At 36.8% G+C, this 21023-nt stretch overlaps 3 protein-coding genes across 5 annotated transcripts; 2 read left to right on the top strand and 1 right to left on the bottom strand.

The window, feature by feature from the left end:
- Positions 1-117: 117 nt before the first annotated feature.
- On the top strand, positions 118-1085 carry LOC130741298 (succinate dehydrogenase assembly factor 1, mitochondrial). Its single transcript, XM_057594150.1, has 2 exons — positions 118-318; positions 478-1085. The coding sequence occupies exon 2, from the start codon at positions 533-535 to the stop codon at positions 806-808; it is 276 nt and encodes a 91-aa protein (XP_057450133.1). The 5' UTR covers positions 118-318; positions 478-532; the 3' UTR covers positions 809-1085.
- Positions 1086-1689: 604 nt separating this feature from the next.
- On the bottom strand, positions 1690-10104 carry LOC130741297 (uncharacterized). 3 transcript variants are annotated; one of them, XM_057594149.1, is made up of 8 exons: positions 9803-10104; positions 9135-9514; positions 8898-8975; positions 6369-6554; positions 6172-6273; positions 5998-6072; positions 5564-5680; positions 1690-3068 (listed from the first exon to the last, which is right to left on the bottom strand). In XM_057594149.1, the coding sequence occupies exons 1-8, from the start codon at positions 10011-10013 to the stop codon at positions 1875-1877; spliced, it is 2343 nt and encodes a 780-aa protein (XP_057450132.1). In that variant the 5' UTR covers positions 10014-10104; the 3' UTR covers positions 1690-1874. The 3 variants fall into 3 exon arrangements, with proteins under 3 accessions (XP_057450132.1, XP_057450130.1, XP_057450131.1); XM_057594147.1 differs by having other exon boundaries at positions 8898-8978; positions 9803-10098; XM_057594148.1 differs by having other exon boundaries at positions 6001-6072; positions 8898-8978; positions 9803-10098.
- Positions 10105-12045: 1941 nt separating this feature from the next.
- LOC130741296 (uncharacterized) lies at positions 12046-19305 on the top strand. The gene is made up of 13 exons (XM_057594146.1): positions 12046-12262; positions 12336-12420; positions 12500-12570; positions 13739-13853; positions 13978-14057; positions 14932-15016; positions 15115-15195; positions 15998-16092; positions 16243-16293; positions 17048-17128; positions 17665-17737; positions 17835-17912; positions 18839-19305. Exons 1-13 carry the CDS (start codon positions 12171-12173, stop codon positions 18875-18877), a joined length of 1026 nt encoding a protein of 341 aa, XP_057450129.1. The 5' UTR covers positions 12046-12170; the 3' UTR covers positions 18878-19305.
- The last annotated feature ends 1718 nt before the right edge of the window (positions 19306-21023 follow it).

Genomic DNA, 21023 nt, shown 5'->3' with positions numbered 1-21023 from the left:
ATAATGTGATAAAAAAGATAAAACTTATTAAAATATATATATATATATGTGAAATTATTATTGAATTTTTGTTTTAATAATAATGTCAACCAAACTTTCAAAAAAAAAATGTCAACCAAACCAAACACGTTTTAGAAATTAGAACCAGACATCCGCAAAAACTAAAAAGTGATTCTCAAGAATAAACAAACGCCACTTTTCATTGAACGCATTCCAGATCTCGCTTTTCAGTTGTTCCATTCGTGGGCAAAACACAAGTTCCATCGCCACCGCCTCAACTTCAACCCGGAGCGGTTCCGATTGCTTCGTCCCTTCGAGGTAACAATACACTACCCACTATCAATTTCAGGAAATATATGTTGTCTACAAAGTGTTTGTTAAAATGCCTCTTACAACTTCATTCGTTAATTTCATATGATTTTAATGCTCATGTTGTTAAACATTGGCATTTTAATTAATTAATGTTAGAATTTGCAGAACTTACTCTGAAGAAGTTGTGAACTGAATCGCTGGGCACGAAGAACATAATGAAATGGGAGTCCAAAGGCTATCTGGGATGCAGAAGCAAGTGCTCAGCTTATACAGAGGGTTTCTGCGTGCAGCGCGCTCTAAATCTGAAGAGGAACGCCGCAACATGGAGTCCATAGTATCGCAAGAGTTTCGCCGCAATTCCAAGGAAGTGGATAGGAAGAATTTTCTCTACATAGAGTACTTGCTTCGCCGTGGTACAAGGCAGCTTGATCAGCTGAAGAATCCTGGTACCACTGGGTTATCTTCATTGCAAGTTGATTTGTCTAAATTCAATTAGGATGATGAACCTTCTAAGGGTTAAAAACGGTTTTCATTTAGAAATTCATTCAACATTGAGATGCTTGTCTTTTTTGCTATATAGGAAAGAAAAAATAAGAGTCGCAAACCGTGGACTCACGTTTGACTATGTATTTTAATTTTTAAGAACAAGAAGCTTCTTGTTTATTAAGGTCAATTGTCTGCCTCTCCTTGCATTCAAAAAGAAGCCAATGAATTGCTGCATACAAAAACAAGTGTGTATCACTGTATTGTATGATACTTGGTTTCTATGATAATTTGTTCATGCAATTAAATTTTATGATATATTAGGAGGATGAACAAATATATGTACTTGATTGTAAATTTTACTTGTGAGCCATCATGCTTGCAACTCGGTGATTTTGGACGACCCAATCGTTAATTTGGTCTTCAAAGATGTGATTAACTGCATTTTCAGTTAACCAAAAAAAAACTGCATTTTCAGGGATTAAAATGTCCATTTACAAAAAAAATTGAACCTATTGAACCAATAATTGTATCCTGCTCACTTTGAATGGAGAGAATGCATGTTAATAACTAGCCGAAATTTTCTTTGAATCAAGCTTACTTTTAAAATTAAAAACACTTTCCGCAAGCTAACATGTGCTATTATAGTAAATATCATTGATATAGCAGACGAGTTATAATTATAGTGGAACATGTTAGGCGTAAAGCACTGAATTTACTTTCCCATGTCTTATTGTGCTGTGAATGGACTATAAGCATGAGCCATGAATTAGCTATCGCATATCTTATTATACTGACCGACATAACTCTTAACTCATGTTTATAGTCAATTCACAGCATAATAAGATGTGAGGAAGTAAATTCTCTTTCTCGATCATTTTTATTCTGAAAGCCTTTGCTAAAATAAAGCCAAAGCCGCCTTTGATTTCCTAGATATCATAATCTCAGTGCACTGGAAAACAAATCAGTACATGGTCAATACGAAGCAGTACAGATTACAAGAAAATTAATAGCAGGTTACGCTGAAAAATGCCATCAAACTAGAACATGCTAGAACTGTGATTTGGTTCTCATAAAGATCATCGTGGAGCACCATAAACTTGGGCAGTGTCATATTGGGGATAAGCAGCAGCTGGAGCACTTGCTGCAGGTACAGCTGCATAGCCTGCTGATTGTTCATAACCAGTTTGAGTTGGTGTGGGTTGAGCATAACCTGGCTGCCCACTTTGTGCTGCACTATATGCTGGAGCAGCAGCACTGCCGTAACTAGGATCTTGGGGCGCTTGGTAGCCATAAACTGCATTGTTAGGAGCTGACTGCTCAGGGTAAGTTTGCTGAGATGGGTATGATCCATAACCTTGAGCATAACTAGCTGCAGGCTGGGCGCTTGGCTGGCTATAAGTAGGTTGTCCACCAGGCTGGGCATAGACCGGTCCAGATGCAGCGGGCGGGTGATTGTAACCATCTGCAGCTGGTGCTGACCCATAAGTAGGATATGCTGCTTGTGTCGGCGCAGAGGATGCATATGGATATGGTTGTTGCATTGGCATGCTCGTACCGTAAGACTGGGCAGGAGTAGAACCTTGATATGGTATATCCCCTGGTTGAGTAGCTCTAGGGTGACCATAAGATTGTGGAGCCTGTCCATGTGATGGCTGGCCATATACTGGCGGCTTGCCATACTGCTGCGGTGCAGCATAATTAGGACCGGCCTGAGGGTAGGACGGCTGAGGATTTATATGTCCACCATAGGGATGTTGAGTAGGGGGATGATTTTCATACTTCGATTCACCATATCCTTGTGCATAACCTTGTGGAGGATGTCCTGCCTGAGCATAAGGTGCCTGATGACCATATTCCTGACCTTGTGGCTGTCCATAATTGTAATTCACCTGAGCTGGGGAAGGACCAGTGCCATGTGGGGGGACTGAACTGGGAAGCTGGGTGGATGGAGGAGCATCGGATAGATGACCCCCTTGCCCTCCATAGTAATCGTAACCGCCACCGTGTGAGGGTGGCCCCTGCAAACTGTGGTGAGGTCTTTGCTCCCAACCAGAACCATAGCTGCTTCTTGGAGCCATATGTTGAGGATAACTTCCATATGGTGAATGTGCATAAGGTTGATTATGAGAAGGATATGGCCCACGGTGCTGATAATCATAAGTTGCCAGTTGACCATAAGAACCTCGCTGACCCCATTGGGGTGGACCACCAGATCCACGAGGTGGGCGGTAGGCCTGCTGACCATAACCTCCAGTGGATGGCCTGACAGGCTATTCAAGCACAGCATGCAACAGAAACAAACAAACAGGGAAAAAATATTGATGAGAATTATTAGAATTTTGGGACTTGTAACAAAAAAAAATATCAGTCAATAGCAAAGATGCAGCTGCTATCCTTAACTTCAATAAAGAATTGTACAAATAAATTTCAGAGAGCCAAGTCAAGCATATATTCTTAATCATTTTGAATACCTATTTAATTGCCGCAGTTAGTAAAATTTGGTTAAAAGCCATGCTCCAGCCAAAAAAGTAGAGTAAAATTAAAATAATTTTCTCAGCATGAAATAAAAAGGATCACATTAACAATTGCATTATCATAGCAACCAATGTGGCATATAGACCAAGTCATCATAACTTTTTCGAATGGATAGAGCTGAAACTGAATGTGAAGTAAAAACAAAAGAGCAGCAGGCTATCAGAACTCAAAATAATGCAATATCAATAACATCATATATCTCGAGCTCAACCACAGTAAATGATCAAGTAAATGCTATGCAAAAAAGATCAAGTCATATGTTTGATGTTATCAGGAGAAAAAAGATCTCACCTCAGCAAATAAGGGAGGGGAAAAGAAAGAGGCCTGACAACGCCAAAGGAAAACTCAAAATGCACTATAAGCTAAATTTCTATCCATGAAACCAACAAAAACTAGCCATAGCTAGCCAATCTTGCAAGAGATTATGTATTGATATATTGTGCTACTTAACAATTTACTAAAATGTTGTGTGAAATATATTGAAACATAATAAAGTGAAAACCAGGTTGATATAAAAGGCCTTAACAATAGATCATTCAATATGACAAATTTTCCTATAATCATCACTAACCAGTCATTACAGGTAAAGTAAAGAAACTCCAAAAGGGAAAAAGAACAGACATTAACTGATACCTTCAACCATTACAAAGATCCGCAAAAGCAAAGTTGGGTATTCAAAATTCATCTTTTAATTAACCAACATGGTCAACTAGGTCGCTTCAATCTTTTGTACTTACAACACCAGCTTCATATTCATCTAATATGCTAGTCCTTTGAACCAGAGGATCGTGAGGTCAGAAATGTTATAAAGCAAGTAAATGAGCACAATATATTTGGACTGGTCAATGAACATGTGGACAATGAAATTGCATTTTCTCCGACCTCAATGCAGCAAATGACATGCATTTCTTTTTATAATGTTTCTCAGTACAGAACTTGACAGACACAAAGGAATGCAACTCTAACACAGTAAAAATATCATTAGGCTTATGACTTCACCAGGTATGATTCTTTCCTTCCAATAGGTCTCATGCAAATCACACAGGAGCTCTATTTGAGCCCCCAAGGCCAGCACAATATAGTCTTACTAATCATGATTTTTAAGTCTTGAAGCAATCTTACCAACCATTAAACATCCTGCAATCCGAGGTTTTATGTCTGCCACCTCTCTTCAGTGGATGAAAGGGAATATGTTGTCTATGCTACATCAAGAAAGCAATGCTGACCCCATGGAAAAGGCAATAGCCAAATCTGCATTTTTAAAGCCAACCAATTCGAAATTGGCACCTTCAAGATAAATAAATCATTGCAACTCAGATCTTGGTTTACATATACGATCTTCCTAGAAGTTTTAATTGACCTTGGCATGGATTATTGTTCAATTTCCAAACTCTGAACACTGTTTCAGGAGACCTATCTCACTTGCATGGCAGCAATTGATACAATACTTCCAAAAAAGGTTCAAATAGGCATCGAATACATGGACACTTCCTTGCACATAATCATGTTTTGTATTGCTTTCACAAATGCAACCATAGAGCAGCACTAAACCCAAATAGAAGCATAGAACGAACTTAAAAACATGAGGTTTCAGTACAGACCCCTATTTCAAACATGAAAAGTGTCTAGATCACTATATACAAGCTAGCATTCTTCAGTATTTAGTTTCATGAATATTCCACATCAAGCAATAGATAGACATCGTCATTTAAGTTTCAATCCCAGTCACCAATACCAATTCTGAACAAGAGATACATTGTTACATGCATTCAACTTCAAGCAGGTGCAAAACAAGGCAGACTTCCACATAAAACAACTAATAGAATCTTATAAATACCATTAAGTCATAATCAAGAACGATACTGTGCAAGCAATGTGAAGCAGCATTACCCAGTCACTCCACAGTGAACATGAAATATAAATCTCAGCTTCCCATTCAAAGAAAAGAAACAGACATTGGACAGATATGGCTCCAGATGCCAAAATACAAGAAAATCAAGGCTACTTCAAGTCGTAGTTTAGCAGACAAAATTGACAATTGGCTAAATTATACGTCATATCTTACATAAAATAATGAAAAAAATAACATAAAAAAAGATATTAATAGAGCAGAGAATGCAAAGTCACCCGCATTAATATAAAAACTCCAGTAAAAGAGAAATAAGCACTAGTAACATCTGAACTTATAAATTTGATATTCACAGCATAAGAAATGTATAGTCAAACAAACCTGACTCATGACTTCCTTTATCATTTCTTGAGCAACTTCAATTTGCCTCTTATCACCAGTGACTTGGACAGTCCTTTCTTTAGAATCATCCCCTTCTGGAAGATGTTGAGGTATTAACTAAAACAGTTGAAAGGAACATAATCAGAATCCTTGAACTAAATCTGGAATGGCACAATATGCTTGTGAGCAAGTCTAGGAGAATGTCACCCATGACCCAACTACCATCAACCAACTTCTCCCTCTCATGTTTCAAAACCTACTATTTTACAGGCATTGGTATGGAAATAATTCTATGACATCACTACTTTCTATGATATAAAATATTCAAGGAATCATTTTTTGGGATCTATTGGCAGATAAATCCAGCTCCAACTTAGTTACCAACCGTATCACATGGGTTTAGTAAAAAAAACTTAAAGGCACACGATAACAACTACCTGGATCCGTGCCCCAGATTTGGTCTGTAGGCTTTTAATCGTTTCTCCACCTCTCCCTATGATTAATCCCACCTGTATAAAAGAAACTTATGTGACTCAAGGATACATATATTAACATGAAACGCGAATGACATCCTTCTAACAAGTAAGACATAATAGAGATTCTATCACCTTTTCATTTGGAACTTGTAACTGAATTTGTTCAGATCCCACCACAGCTTGAGCAGGAGAGAGGCCTCGAGCTACAAGAGCAGGAGAACCTCCGGCATCAGCCTGTAGAATTTCAAAAGGACACAACAAAAAGTTATAGAATAGTAGCAAGAGAAAAGAGAAACAGACCAACATAAAGATTTGATATGGTATCCAACCTCAGCAATCACAGCACTCATTAGCTTTTCTGCCTTTTCTATACTTTCCAAAGTTCCTATTAGTTCAACAGGCCTTGTTGCAGAGTGAGGATCAGCATCAACATCCCTTGTTATCTGAATCTTTGCACCTGAGTTCAACTGTAGGTAACGAATAGTATCTCCAGCCTTGCCAATAAGCACTCCAACCTGCAAATAAGTAGCATGCATTCAATCTCTTACAACATCACATGTCAATAAATTTTTCTTTTAAACTTGAGTTGTCCTATATGTAAAAACAAAAAAAAATAACACCCAAATTTTATCCAGCCAACCTGAAATCGAATATACCAAAACATGTGGCTTGAGAAATGTATTGGTATTCAACTTTTATCTCTTAGCTAAAATATGTGCACCTCATGCTAAACCAGTGTAATAATTCAGCGATCGCGGCAAATCGCGGTGAGGCCAAAATCGACTGTCATATAGCGGATAGCGTCGGGGGCAAATAGAGGAAACCGCATAGCGGTTAAAATAAGTAAAACTTTATATAAAAAACAGCTTGTCACAAGCTAGTGTTTCAAATAAAAAACTGCTACATAAAAATAAAAACAAGACATGTAATGAAAATGCATGAAATATCCATTCATAACATAAAAATATTAAAATATTAAAATATCCCAAGGCAGTTCAAAATAACCAGTCATTGTAAACTCAACACAGTGAAAATAAAAACACAAAAGAAATTCGCTTGAGAAGGTGTGCTGTTGTCTGAGAAGGAGAACGAGAAGAAGGGTTTGTTGAATGAGGAAGGGAGAAGGAGAATTCAGAAGAGCATAACTGGAGAATGAAGATTCCATCCAGGGTGAAGAAGTCTTGATAAAGGCAAAAAAAATAATGGGAATTACTGCTGGGGTCGGCAGCCCACTAATCAAGCAATTTCCTAATGCAATGCTGGAATCAGCAGCCCAATAATCAATCAATTTCCTAAAAAAACGTTCAGGTTTCCCAGGAAATCCGCGATTTCCGCTTCCATGTCCATCGCCGCTATGGCGTTTGTGGCCGCGATTGCGTTTATCGCGGTGGCCGCGACGTTGCATTGCGCCGGCCCTAATTTCCGCTACGTTATAACCGCTATTTCATAACACTGTGCTAAACTACTTCACATATACTTTATATTACTTCTACTAAAAAGTAAGTCATTATTTTCAAAGCTTGTTTCCACGACTTTAGCTTCTTCACTCGACTCTCCAGCTATGAATATTGCATATCTGTAAACAAAATCATGCACAATGGAACTAACTCTGAGGTGTGTTATATAATCACACATCCAATACCAAATTTAAAAACCCTTAATGTAGTCATATGATTATATTGAAGTCTTTAGCATCCCAACCTTGTACTATTACACTAGTTGGAACACTAACCTACATATCTTTGAATGCCCATATTAAAGGCATGACACAGTATTTGCTTCTCAAAAACCTTATCACAATACGTATTTGTAAACCATATCACAAGATTTCCAAGTTAATAAAACAAAAGTCAAATTTTATGGCAGATACATTCTTGATATTGAATTTTTTTTCACTTTCCAAGGCATTAGAGTCAGTGTTGTTAATCGCGGATCGCAGAAAATCGCCGGAAACCAAAAATCTGCTATTTCATATAGCGGATCACGTCGAGGGAAAATAGCGGAAACCACAGCGGTTAAAATAAGTCAAGAATTATAGAAAAAACTTGTCACAAGCTGTTTGCCCCAAAAAAAACATATTCTGAATTCTCAAAATGTGAGTAACGAACAAATGAAAAAAGAAAAAGAAAGAAAACAGAGTCTGAAAATTTGAAGAAAGAAGGAAGGAAAAAAGAAAAGGAAAGAAAATAGAGTGAAAAAAAAGAACAGAGTCTAAAACAGCAAAGAGAAGAGTACATAATGGAAGAAGAAGAAATTTAAAAATAAGCAAAAACCAGAGCATGGCAGCGTGAAGAGAAGTGGGCCAGAAACAACCGGAAAAGTCGTCGGAGAAGCTTTTGGGGTCGCCAGAGATGAGGGCCAGAAGCTCGATGTAGAAGGAGGAAGAGAGAAGGGAGAACTGGAAAGGTTGAGGTGTTCTTCGACTCAACAGATGCGTGCAATACTACCCTATTAAAACTTTTATTCCACTAATTGGGGTCCAATTAAATCAGTCGTTGGCAGTTACGTTCCCCAAGCGGTGCCATTTTAGAAAAATCCCTCAAATCACGTGTGAAAATAACTCCCACCTGATATTTCCGCTTTGCCCATCGCAGCGCTATTGTGAGTCACGTCGCTGCGTCGACGCAGCGGATTTCCGCTATGCTATAGCGGCGATATAACAGCTATTTAATAACACTGCTATGGTCCCTCACAATTTTGCCCATTAGCAATTAATGAATTAAAAGAAAAACTCAAACTCAGGCAAACATGACTATCCTAGCTCAGACTTCTCCCAGTCAGTGTCATACACACAAAATCTAAAGCTAGCAATGTAAACAATGGAGCCCAATAATATGCATACAAGTGAAGGAAATTACCTTATTGTTAGGAACTTCGATCTTCCGTGAGGTAACATCAGGCCCATATGTAGGTTGCTCTTGTCCAGAAGAAGCATCCTGCTGAAAGCAAGTAAAAAAAAGAATAAAAAGAAAAGTCAGATAATATTTTAGTGCGAATACAAGTGTGTAAGAACAAATATTCTGTTTTTATAGCCAGATATCTAAGATGTTATTCAAGAAATAAAACATTTACAAACTGAGCTTTATAATCAAAACCTTATTGTTGGGCAACTCTGCGTCATGCGAAGTAGGGTCAGCGGAATCGGATTGCTTATCTCCAGAAGAAGAATCTAGCTCAGTTGGCTCCTTCGATGGCTGTTGGGGAGTTTCTTCAGACAGCTGCTGGGGAGCTTCTTTAGCTGGCTCCTCAGCATTCTCCAGTCCAGAGTCCTCAACGGGAATCTCTTTTCCCTCATCGCCATCAGCTTGCTCGCCGATTTCATTAGAAGTTTGTTCATCAGCAGTTTGTTCATTACCAGCCGGCTCCGAATCGTCTTTGGTCGTAGTTTGACCATCCTCGATAGCAACATCCTCCAAAGTGGTGGCTTCTTCCTCTGTTTCAGCAACCTGCTTATCTTGATGCCCATTCGCATTAGCTGCAGAAACCGAAACAAAGCCCTAATAAGACAGATTTCCACAAAGCATTTTCTACAAGCACATTTAGCGGTAACAAGTACAACAAGAGCAGAATAAAACTGATAATCCAACGTGATAATGTTTATCTAGAGCAGAAACGATGAACTCAACAGCAAAAATTATACTCCAAATTTTTTTACCAAAACCCTAATGGATTATTTTAGCAATAGAAGCTCGTGGATGGAAAAATGGGCTTGTTACGAGCATTGGTAGCAAGAATGCTAGAGTTGGAAGATGAATTGGAGTACCTATGCCATCGCCGTTGTCGTCGAGGCGGGGACGCTTGGTCTCACCCTCGTCGGAAACTGCAGCATCGTCGGTGTTCTCAACCTCGCCGGCGTTGGGGTTGGATTCGAGAGGAAGTTGTTCGGTTGGTTCTTGGTGCAGATCTTCGAACTTGCGCTTGCCATCTGAGGGAACAGGGCTAACAGCGGGTGCCACAACTGCTTCCTCCGCCATTGTTGAGTAGAAATGAGATGCGGTTCGATCGAAAGAGAGAAATGGATAGATATTTTCTTGTGTCACTCACTGGTTCAGATTTTAGGGTTACAAACATTTGTCCCTGTGCATGTCAACCTTTTATAGTGGGCTTTGAGCCTACACAACAATGGGGTCCACTGAATACAATCACGAAATTACATTTTACACATTCTTTCACATTGATAGAATTTAAGTGACGTTCAAAAAAAAAGATAAAAATTAAGTTGTACAATTATAAGATGACACATGATCCTTGTTATAGATGACACTATGTTTTTTTTTTGAAATATAGATGACACTATGTTAATATACTTATGTTAGTAGTTGTTCACAAATGGAACTAGGTCAGCCAATGTTGATTGAGACTTTTATAGCAAAGTATTGCATTGCATTTGGTTGTGACCTTTATCAACAAGTGGAATTAGGGTTAACCTTTGGCCTCCTGACACTAGATGGTTTCTCGCTCGTTGCATATGCTACGGCGTCTCGCTATAAGTTATATTGATTGTTTTTGTATTTTCATTGGTTTATATGGCGATGTTATTATGAGTATGATTCTTGGTTCCAGATTCAGGTTTATCGAATGGTCTCTCAAATCTCAGGAGGACGCGCATTGTGGTATATGTTGATTGCATTAACTATAGTAATTAACCAACGTCTGTTTCATATGGCAACGTCATTACGAGTGTGGTTTTGGGCTCCAGATTCAAGTTTATCGAATAGGTCCCTCCAATATCGAGAGGACGCGCATAGTGGTATATGTTGATTACATTAACTATAGTAAGTAACCAACGTTTGTTTTATATGGAGACATCGTTACGAGTGTGATTATTGGCTCCAGATTTAGGTTTATCGAATGGGTCCCTCAAATCTCGGGAGGGCGCGCATAGTGGTATATGTTGATTGCAATAACTATAGCAAGTAACAAACTTTTGTTTTATATGGCGACGTCATAACGAGTGTGATTCTTGACTCCATATTCAAGTTTATCGAATGAGTCCCTCGAATATCAGGAGGCGCGCATAGTGGTATATGTTATTAACTATAGTAATTAACCAACTTTTGTTTTATATGGCAACGTCATTACGAGTGTGATTCTTGGCTCCATATTAAAGTTTATCGAATGGGTCCCTCAAATATCGGGAGGGCGCGCATGATGGTATATGTTGATTCCATCAACTATAGTAATTAACCAACGTATGTTATTTCATATTTGATAATAATACCTTGGATGGCTTTGCAACTGTCAAGTTAGTGTATGTTTGGGCGCTTCACTTAAATCACATTTGGTGCCTTTAGAAATCGGAACTATGCATCCCAAAATATCCTATGCGAAAGAGGCTTACGACTTTCGTGGGCGTTCAAGTAAACATGACGGAAAAACGAATATACCCACGTGCATGTTAAAATACACGGTGCTTAATGTTGACATGCAAAAACTGATCTTAGACGAATCAATACCTCACCTACTGATTGACACACTGGTTGTTCACTTGTTCTAAAATGAGTTACCGAATAAGTATTAATGTATTGTGCAAGTGTAATGTTCTTTTTAAGCTAGAGTAATCTAATTAATATCATTAGAAGAAAAAAAACTAGATGAGATTCAACCTATTCCAACTTCAAAATTGAATGATGGTCAAAGTTGAATGACCTAGCTTGGATAAGCTAGAGTAAGGAGTAATAGAGTATGTGTGAAAATAATAGTTGTGACGGTTGTTTATCTTATCTCTTAATCATTTGTGCTAATGAGATAAAGCATATTGAAACATATTTTCATGACTAGTCATTTGAAGTTTTATATAAACACTCGTGCTAATATGATTTTTAATTGTTAAACTTGATAAATTTGATGAGATTAATCATTATTGCCGATAAAAAAAAATATGATTATGGTTATTTTACTCAATTTTGATATTAAAATTATACTTTCATTATTTCACAACACTCCATTCTCTTTTTGTGCAAAGAAAAAAACACACTTGATTCTCTTTACGTTAATTTGACATTAGTTTTTTAAATCGGTTTTTCTCCTACACAGTCAGATTTCCATTTGTGTTGTCTGTGCAAAATCAGACGCAATAGCAGGAAAGTGTCCTGGTTCGAGATCGAGAAAGCTCTACGGATTCCTCTCACATGGCTTCGCTTCCTGAAGATGATCTTCCACCACTTCAACCTCAATCTCCTTCTTCTGCTTTCGATTCCGTTCCTCATCGCCCCGCAACTACGTAACCTTCTTCTGATCCTCTTATTCTTCTTCTTTACACGTTTTCGCTTTTCTCATTTCGTTCAATATTGTAGGAGCTCTTCTGAAAAATACGCACCGTTAGATTGGTCCACTTACTTCGACAAAGAAGACGATGTTGCCATTCCACAAACCAATGATGTTAGTCCGCAAATTCATCAACATCCTGCTATTTGCGTGAAATCTTCTTCTGATCAAATGTTTTCCCCTATCTGTTCAGGTTTTTCATGTTTACATGGCAGGAACTGAAGGTCCCGTTGTATTCTGTTTACACGGTGGTGGTTATTCTGGGTATGCTTAACTGTCCCTGCTACTGCATTTCTTACTCTTTGATTGATTTGTTTGTCCATGAAATGCTGTTTGAAACATAGGCAGTTGGTTTTGTTCATTTTGGCTATTTACCTTATTTTCATTGCTGATGTTACTTCAAATCAGGGTTATTAATAGCGTAGCACCCTGAGGTTCACCACTACTCCACTATTCAAAATTGTCCGCTATTTGCCGCTATAGCGCCGCAATAGCGCTCGAAATTGCGTTTTTTGGGCTTGCCGCTACGCTACGCCACCCGACATTAACAACCCTGCTTCAAATGCCTATTTCTCTATGCAAATTAAATGTTCACAGTTCTCACATTGCTCTAGGAATAAAGTGTCTATGTCTCATTCAATAGGCTGCAGTTTATATCCATGTACTGTTATTTTCTATGTAGCTTTGTACTAACGAGTATGCGTCATGATATTACTTGTTCATGATGCATGTGTTGGTAGTGTGTTTGGCTTTGCTGAGCGGTTGGGGGGAAGTTGCGTAATCAGTGGTTGCATATAGTTTAGCTTTAATGTATAGACATAAAAATGTGAAAGGTAACAAGTTAACAACCAAGAGTGACTTGAGAAAAGCTCAGTACTGTGGATAATAAATTGGTGGGAAATGTGTTTCTGCAACAAATGTTGTGGAGGACTAATGAATGTCCCGCAATTTTTTTCAGTACGTGCAAAAAGTGTGTTTCGAGTTTGATCACTTCGTGCAATTTATGTTTCGCACTGCCCAGCTGCCACTTCAATATGCAGTATATTATTTGGAAGTTTTGGTAAATCTTTGGTGTATCTTTTGAGTTTTGAGCAGTTTCTTTTTAGTAGCTTTTGGGGATTAGGTAGTAAAAGAGGATAACACTTTATGTTGATGTGCTAGATTTACTGCACATAAATCGGTATTCATATCTTTCTAAAGATCCCCCCCTTCTTTTATGCCTAAAGCCTCAAGATATCTGGACATTTGAATTGAGAAAGACTTCATTTATCAACACACTGTCTGAAGATATACATACAATTGTTACACTTTGAGCTTGCTTATTGCACCATAAGATATAGATATTTATGGAAGTTTACATATATTTTCAATAGTTATTGACTTATTGCAAAGTCTGCAGTCTGATGAAAGTCTTCATATTATTTCATTACAGGCTTTCATTTGCTGTGTCAGCGAGTCGAATAAAGGAGAAAGCTAGGGTGGTTGCGATGGACTTGAGAGGTCATGGGAAATCATTGACAGATAATGATTTTGACTTATCTATTGAGGTAAAAAGTAGTAAATAAACTAAACTGAGCATCATTGTTTGGGAAAATGTGTGTACTATGCTCAGCTTACTAGTTTTTGTTATACTGCTCTAATGCTTGTAGTGGTGATCATCTTTTTGTACAGACTATGTGCAATGATGCATTGGCTGTTATAAAGGAATTGTATGGAGATTCTCCTCCAGCAATTATTCTTGTTGGTCACAGGTAGCTTAATATGCTTGACTTTTGTTATTTTATGGCCTTTTGGGTCTGGGGTTTTGTACATAACAACAATTTTATAGGCATAAATTAATAAGATTCAACCTTGTTGATAATCTTTAAAATGTTTGGATTTTTCTTTTCCTTTAATTGAAGGGGGAGAAATTTCGAAGTCTCTGTAATTAAATTGTGTGTGGTGTAGAGTTGTATTTAATGGCATATGTCATCAATGCTAGGTTGTTTGTTGTTTATTTCATGACTATTGTTTAGTTGGCCATGTGAACTTTAACTGGAGGAATTATAATTTGTTTCTCGGCATGACGGCATTTGGGGACTGAAAAGCAGTCAATAGAATGAACTAAGTAGATAAAAGATGAAAACCTTAATATTCTTCTGATATGAAGAAGCTACTAACTGAAGGCCAATTTTTTATTTCTTAATTTTTTTTACCTTCCTTATCACCACAGCTTCACTCCATCTGACTAGATTTATCATTTTTCATCATTATGCATTGTGTTTAATTTCACAAGCACAGTGCATCTGGTGTTATACTGTAAGGCATGGGTGTGCATATGTTTTCTTTCATTGTATGTGATAGCTGAACTTGGTTTCTAGTCAAGGATATTCTGTATAGCAAGACATGGCTGCTTTGATTTCACCTTGGCATTTGCTCTTGTAAATATTTGTAGTCTTTTGTTTTATTTCTGTATTTGCACTACAGGCCTCCTATTTTTTACTATCTCTTTCTTCAATGAATTTTATTGCTATAGAAATGTTTAGTGAACCGAACTTGACTAGATTTCCGCCTTTCTATAAATGATATTTATCTTTGGTGAATAATGTTAACTATCGTTGATCGAAATTTGCTTCTTCATCAAAGCATGGGAGGGTCGATAGCTGTACATGTTGCTGCAAAGAAAACATTGTCTAACTTGGCTGGGTTGGTTGTAGTGGATGTTGTGGAGGTTAATATCTGACTTTCTATGGTGAACATTCTTTTCTGCTTCCGCCACCTATTTACTTATCATTGTCATTGAAATGTTGATTGTATAAAAAAATTCAGGGAACGGCAATAGCTTCCCTAATGCATATGCAGAAAATCCTATCAAGTAGGATGCAACATTTTTCAAGCATTGAAAAAGCTGTAAGTTTTGTATCAATATCTTCTTTCGTTTGTGTTTCAAGTCATTTGTTTTCTGATTGACGCAACTGTTTCTCATTTGGATTTGGATATATTTATTTTCTTAACCTTTTTTGTCACATGTTACTATGTTAGACTTTTTTTAAATATTTCTTTTTGTTTTTCACCCTAATTTATTATGTACTGCTTGAACATTGGCTCCAGTTTTAGAAGTATCCTGGAAGTTGATATTTAGAACTTCTAATTTTTTTGTCAAAAAATATTAAAAAACACGTTCTAATCATTAAATTAATAAATTTCAATGATATAAGAGGCCAATTTTCTGTAACTGTGAACTTTTCAACCAAGAGAACTAGTTTACCAGCATCATGGTAAGGTGATCACTGCAAAAGGTGCCTGCTGGAGGGCCCTCATGCCTAGAGGCAGGAAGAGCACCAAGACTGCTTGTTTGGGGGAAGGTGTTAAATTCGAAGAAAGGAGACAAAGAATAAGTGCCTTTAGGCTATTATAAACTGTAGCATGAGTTTAGTTGCATGCATTATAGCATTGGTACATGTCAAATGACTTTGTGGTGACATTAGTAGATTATAGCGTCTTCAATTCACATACTAATGGAATGCCATTGGAGGGAACATATTAAATTGAGAATTTGCAGGAGGCGATTATTGCATGCCATATGATTGTGTTAATAGGGCAACATTATGTAGTGTTAATACCTATTAGTAATGTCTAGGTTTAAGTGGTGCTTGAATGTTGTTTCATGTACTGGTGAATTTTGACTCAATTTGAAATTGCTTCTGTAAAGATTGAATGGACTGTCAGGGGTGGCACTTTAAGAAATATTGATTCTGCTCGTGTATCAGTCCCTGCCACATTAAAATACGATGACTCAAAGAACTGGTTGGTACTTCTCACCTAGCTTTCTGTAACACAATGGGTAGAATAAGCCAGAATATATTTTTGTTTCTTTACCCAATCTAAACAAGCTGGATACATAGACTTGTTTTTTTGTTCATGGTTGATTGGCATGGTCTTTATATGATGCTGCAGTTATGTTTACCGAACTGAGCTGGACAAGAGTGAACAGTATTGGAAAGGCTGGTATGTTTTATCTTAATTTTTCATGCTTACTACTCAGTATTTGACAAATACTACACATGACTTTCTTCGTGTTCTAAGTAAGAGGTAGCAAACCTGTGTATAAATCTTGGATGGGCTGTTTGATCTTGTATCTGTACTGATGGTGGGGTTCTTTGGATTACTTTTGGTTAAGTGTTAGAATTCGGGATAGCCATAACTCTACCCTAAAAGCTAGCTTGGGGGGAGGATTGCTCTATCATTTATAATGACTTATTTAGCCATATGCCCATATCTCTACCAATGTGGGAAATTAACACCCCTGATGCCCGGGCTGGACATTTGGAACATGAAGTTTGCAGGACATTTGCAGGTGGTCCATTTATGGATGACCCAATAAACGGATCTAGGATAGACTCTAAAACCATCTTAGAATTCGGGATAGATCTACCCCAAAAGTTTGTTCAGGGGTGAGGATTGGTCTATCTTTTATAAGGATTTATTTAGCCATATCTCTATCAATGTGGGACCTTAACAAATAGCCTCATATTGCATGTATATGGATTTTAGCAAATGGTCTTCATCTGCACAATACTTCCCACAATTTTTTTTTTCTTGTTTTTGGGTTACAAATTATATGTTGATATACTTCCTTATTGTGCAAAATATGATAACTTGATTATAAACAGGTCGAACTAGGCTACAGTTGTCATCAAATAGAAAGTAGCTTTTGTATTATCTTTATAATCCCATTAAACATGTTATATTTTTTTTACAGGTATGAAGGTCTCTCAGATTTGTTTTTGTCAAGCCCTGTTCCAAAGCTGTTGTTATTAGCAGGGACAGATAGATTGGACAGGTCACCCTCCTTTGAATTATTTTTGTTTTTTGTGGTTCCTTGAATTTTTTTTTTGGCTTAATTGTGCTTTTGGTCCCCTTAGTATGGATTATGTGTGATTTTGGTCCCTCAATAATTTTTTTAGCAAATTTAGTTCCTCAACTTTTTTAATTGTTATAACCAATTCTCTCAGTCACATTATTGTTCTGCATAAGACTCCAATTCTCGTTTTTTAAGACAAATCTGCACAGATTGATGCATAAAACTCTCAAATATGACCTTTATTGTTGAAATTTAAATTTAGGCCACATTTATGTATGCACCAATACGTAGATCGTAACTTTCTTTATTCATTTTAGATGAATAATAATGATTTGTATAAATATTGATATAAAGGTGGTAATATATGGTTGAGATACTTGTATAAACTTTTTACATAATAATGTCAGTATAAATAGCAATGTTTTTGTGTAAGTCTGTTTCTCTCTCTCAAGTTTGTGAGAAAATGGAATTGCTCAAGTGGAATTCACATTTTCTTGGCACTGTTTCTCTAACAGGTCTCTCACAATCGGTCAAATGCAAGGGAAGTTTCAGATGATAGTTGTTAGACACACTGGGCATGCTATCCAGGTTTGTACTAGTCACATCTCTTGCTGTATCCATTGTGCTGTTGTGTTGTTTTCTTCTCTTATTTGTAATCTAACAGCTTGTAGCCTAATATATGTAGGAAGATGTACCTGACGAATTTGCAACTCTGATTACCAACTTCATTTCTCGTAACCGAATTGGGCCTCATGGAGTCGAGGTATGCATCTTTTTTATTTCTTATAGATGATGTTTACAAGTGTCCTGCAGATGCTATTATACTAATACTATTGCACAATTACGAAACGGTTTCGCAAATTTGTACCATAATGGGAATATTGTGGAAATACTTATGTTGTATCCTAACTTGTAGTTTGTCCATACTTTTTAAGTCTGTAACCTTCTATTGCAAACAAGCACTTCGATTGGGAGCATCAACCTCAACTTACTGGAAAATAGAGTTTCTTTTTCTTAAAACATAGTATCCTCAGGTCTGATAGGGCAGATATGCCCCTGAAGCATCAGAAAATAAAACCAAAGATATAATCTCTGGGAGGAGAGATCCATTCATGTAGTCCAGTGTCACGATTTATTGTCTAGTGAGCCATCCAATCTGTGTAATGGTTTCCTTCTAATCTTTGAGGGTATGAATAAACCTCAACTCCCAATCTTTTCTTCTCCGCTGTATGATTCTTCTACCTTGTGGGCTCAATGTTGGTTGATTGATCAATGAAATTGGAACCTGTGAATCACTCTCGACATTCATTTTCTTATATTCATGATTCTGATAAAATGCTCCAGAATTCAGCTAAAAGAGCTATTCCACCACCACGGTGCTGACTAAATCCTATCAGCCACTACCCAGCCTCATCCCTCAACATCTCTCAACAGCCTCATCAGGTCTAAACGGGGTCTATGTTGAGAAAGAATTACACTTGCCCATTTAAAGTATAAAGTTTCAATTTGCAATTCATTTACTTGCTTTCTTCAATAATTTAGATAGGATTAAAATCAAAACTCATTGCGCCACCGAAAAAAAATATTGTACCATATGCTGTATATTTAAGTAGCCATTTTAGATTGAAATTGAATATTACACTATTTAGCATTTGGTTCATATAATTATTGATAAAACTTTTTTTGCAGATACCTGGCCTCCGCAAGCCAGCCTTTTCAAAACCTTGAATGAGCTGTTAGATAAACGAGGAATGGCAATTGCTGCAGGAAAATGATGGGTTTCTTGTTTGATATTCCTTTAGTTTTAGTATTATCATGATTACTTTACATATTTTAGAGGGGGAGCTGGGTAGCTGAAGTGATTATATATATTATGATCAAAATGTGACGAGTAGTAGATTAAGATGAGGTTGGAGTGTCTCCATCAATGTAACCCACAGTTTAGGTCATATTTATAAGTAGGGGACGAAATTATGAATCTGGCAGGATAGGTACGTTTGTGTGCACGTTTGATTAGCAAAGCACGTTTGCAAAGCGCCGTATGAAAAGCAAAAAATCCATTGCTTCAACGTGAAAAGAAACTAGCAAGGATTGACAACTATTGCGTGGTTTTTAGTTCTCAAAGTTAAATTTTTGGGCATTTCAACTTGGTATTATGTAGGTGTTTGCTTAAATTTATAAAAATGGTTCATGACTTGTCTATAAGTTCTTTTAAACAAGTTTTATAAATTTTTCATATTCGATTATGATAAGCACTTATACAACCTCTTTGTAGCTTCTTTGAATGAACTTTTTAAATAAGTTTATTAATGTGTGCAAAAGAGCTCATATATAGATACAGACATTTAGTCATAATAATATGATTGTAGAAGTTTATCAAAGTAGGCTGAAAGGAGTTCATACTTAGGTCATAAGCTATTACGCTATGCATAAATAGATATGCTACAAAACAATTCAACTAAGCTTTTTGAAATGCATATCAGCTTAAGCATTTAACTTTTTTTCCTAATGTAATACAATTTTAGAATTAAAATACGCCTACAAAGCAAATATTACAAGAACACATGTTAAAACCTTTAACGCTCGAAAACTCAATTCTTTGAACTCCCGAGGTCAAAAATTCAATTGTTATGAGACACACTTTTGGGAAAACTTTTGGTCATTCCCACACTTAAGTCGAACATGATTGTCTCTCAAGAATGATACTCGTGGTTAAACTAAAAAAACCCGACGGAGTAAATATGTTAAATGAAAGTATAACTATTTAAATTAGTTTAATTTATTGATGTGACTACATGGGCGGACCCACTAAGGGGCCAGGTGTGGCATTGGCCACACCGGTTTTTATTGTTTTTTTTTTTTAAATTATATGGTTAAAAAAAAAGAAAAATTATTTGTTTTCTATCACCAGTTCTCAAACACGCACGCTTCTTCTCTGTTCTCAATCTCACCCTGCTAGAAGTACTTCAATCCTTTGATTTTATTTTCATGTTATACATGATGGTTGAGATTTTAGGATTTACAAATGATTTAAGTGAAGCACTACAAAAGCGTGATCAAGATCTTTTGAATGCTTTATCACTTGTCCAAGCCACCAAAGAAGAATTGCAAGAAATGAGGAATGATGGATGGGAAGAACTTATATCTAAGGTTATGAAAATTTGCAATAAGCATGATATTGATGTGCCTGATTTGGATGCACCGTTTGTGCAAGGGAAGAAACCTAGACGACATCCTATCACTTCTAGTGTTTCTAATTTGCATTATTATAAGCATGATTGTTTATTTAGTGTTTTAGATTTGCAGTTGCATGAGCTCAATGCTAGGTTTGATGAAGAGAATACTGAACTTTTATAATGTGTTTCATGCTTGAATCCCTCATCATGTTTTGAAGCTTTTGATGTGAAAAAATTATTGAGGATGGTTGAACTTTATCCAATGATTTTGTTGATGTGCCGGAAGTGGTAGTGCGACATCAGCTTCAGAATTATGTTAGAAATGTTCGAAGTGATCCAAAATTTGCAAAGTTAAAAGGACTTTAAGATCTTTGTGCAAAACTTGTGGAAACAAAAAGGTGCAACACATTTGATATAGTTTATAACCTTCTGAAGTTGGCTTTAGTCTTGCCGGTAGCTACTGCAAGTGTGGAACGTGTGTTTTCAGCTATGAAGTTTGTGAAGAGTCAGTTATGTAACAAAATGGGTGATCAATGGTTAAATGATCGTCTTGTAACTTTTATAGAAAGAGATGTTCTTGGAACAATTGACAATGATGTTATTTTAGCACATTTTCAAATAATGGATAGTAGACGATTTTCATTGTAAACTCTTGGACTATAATGTAAACTCTTCTATTTCCATGAGAAACTTTCTCT

Source organism: Lotus japonicus, chromosome 2, assembly GCF_012489685.1.
Source record: "Lotus japonicus ecotype B-129 chromosome 2, LjGifu_v1.2".
In the NCBI taxonomy this organism is placed as follows: domain Eukaryota; kingdom Viridiplantae; phylum Streptophyta; class Magnoliopsida; order Fabales; family Fabaceae; genus Lotus; species Lotus japonicus.
This window is presented reverse-complemented; position numbering and strand designations above follow the sequence as displayed.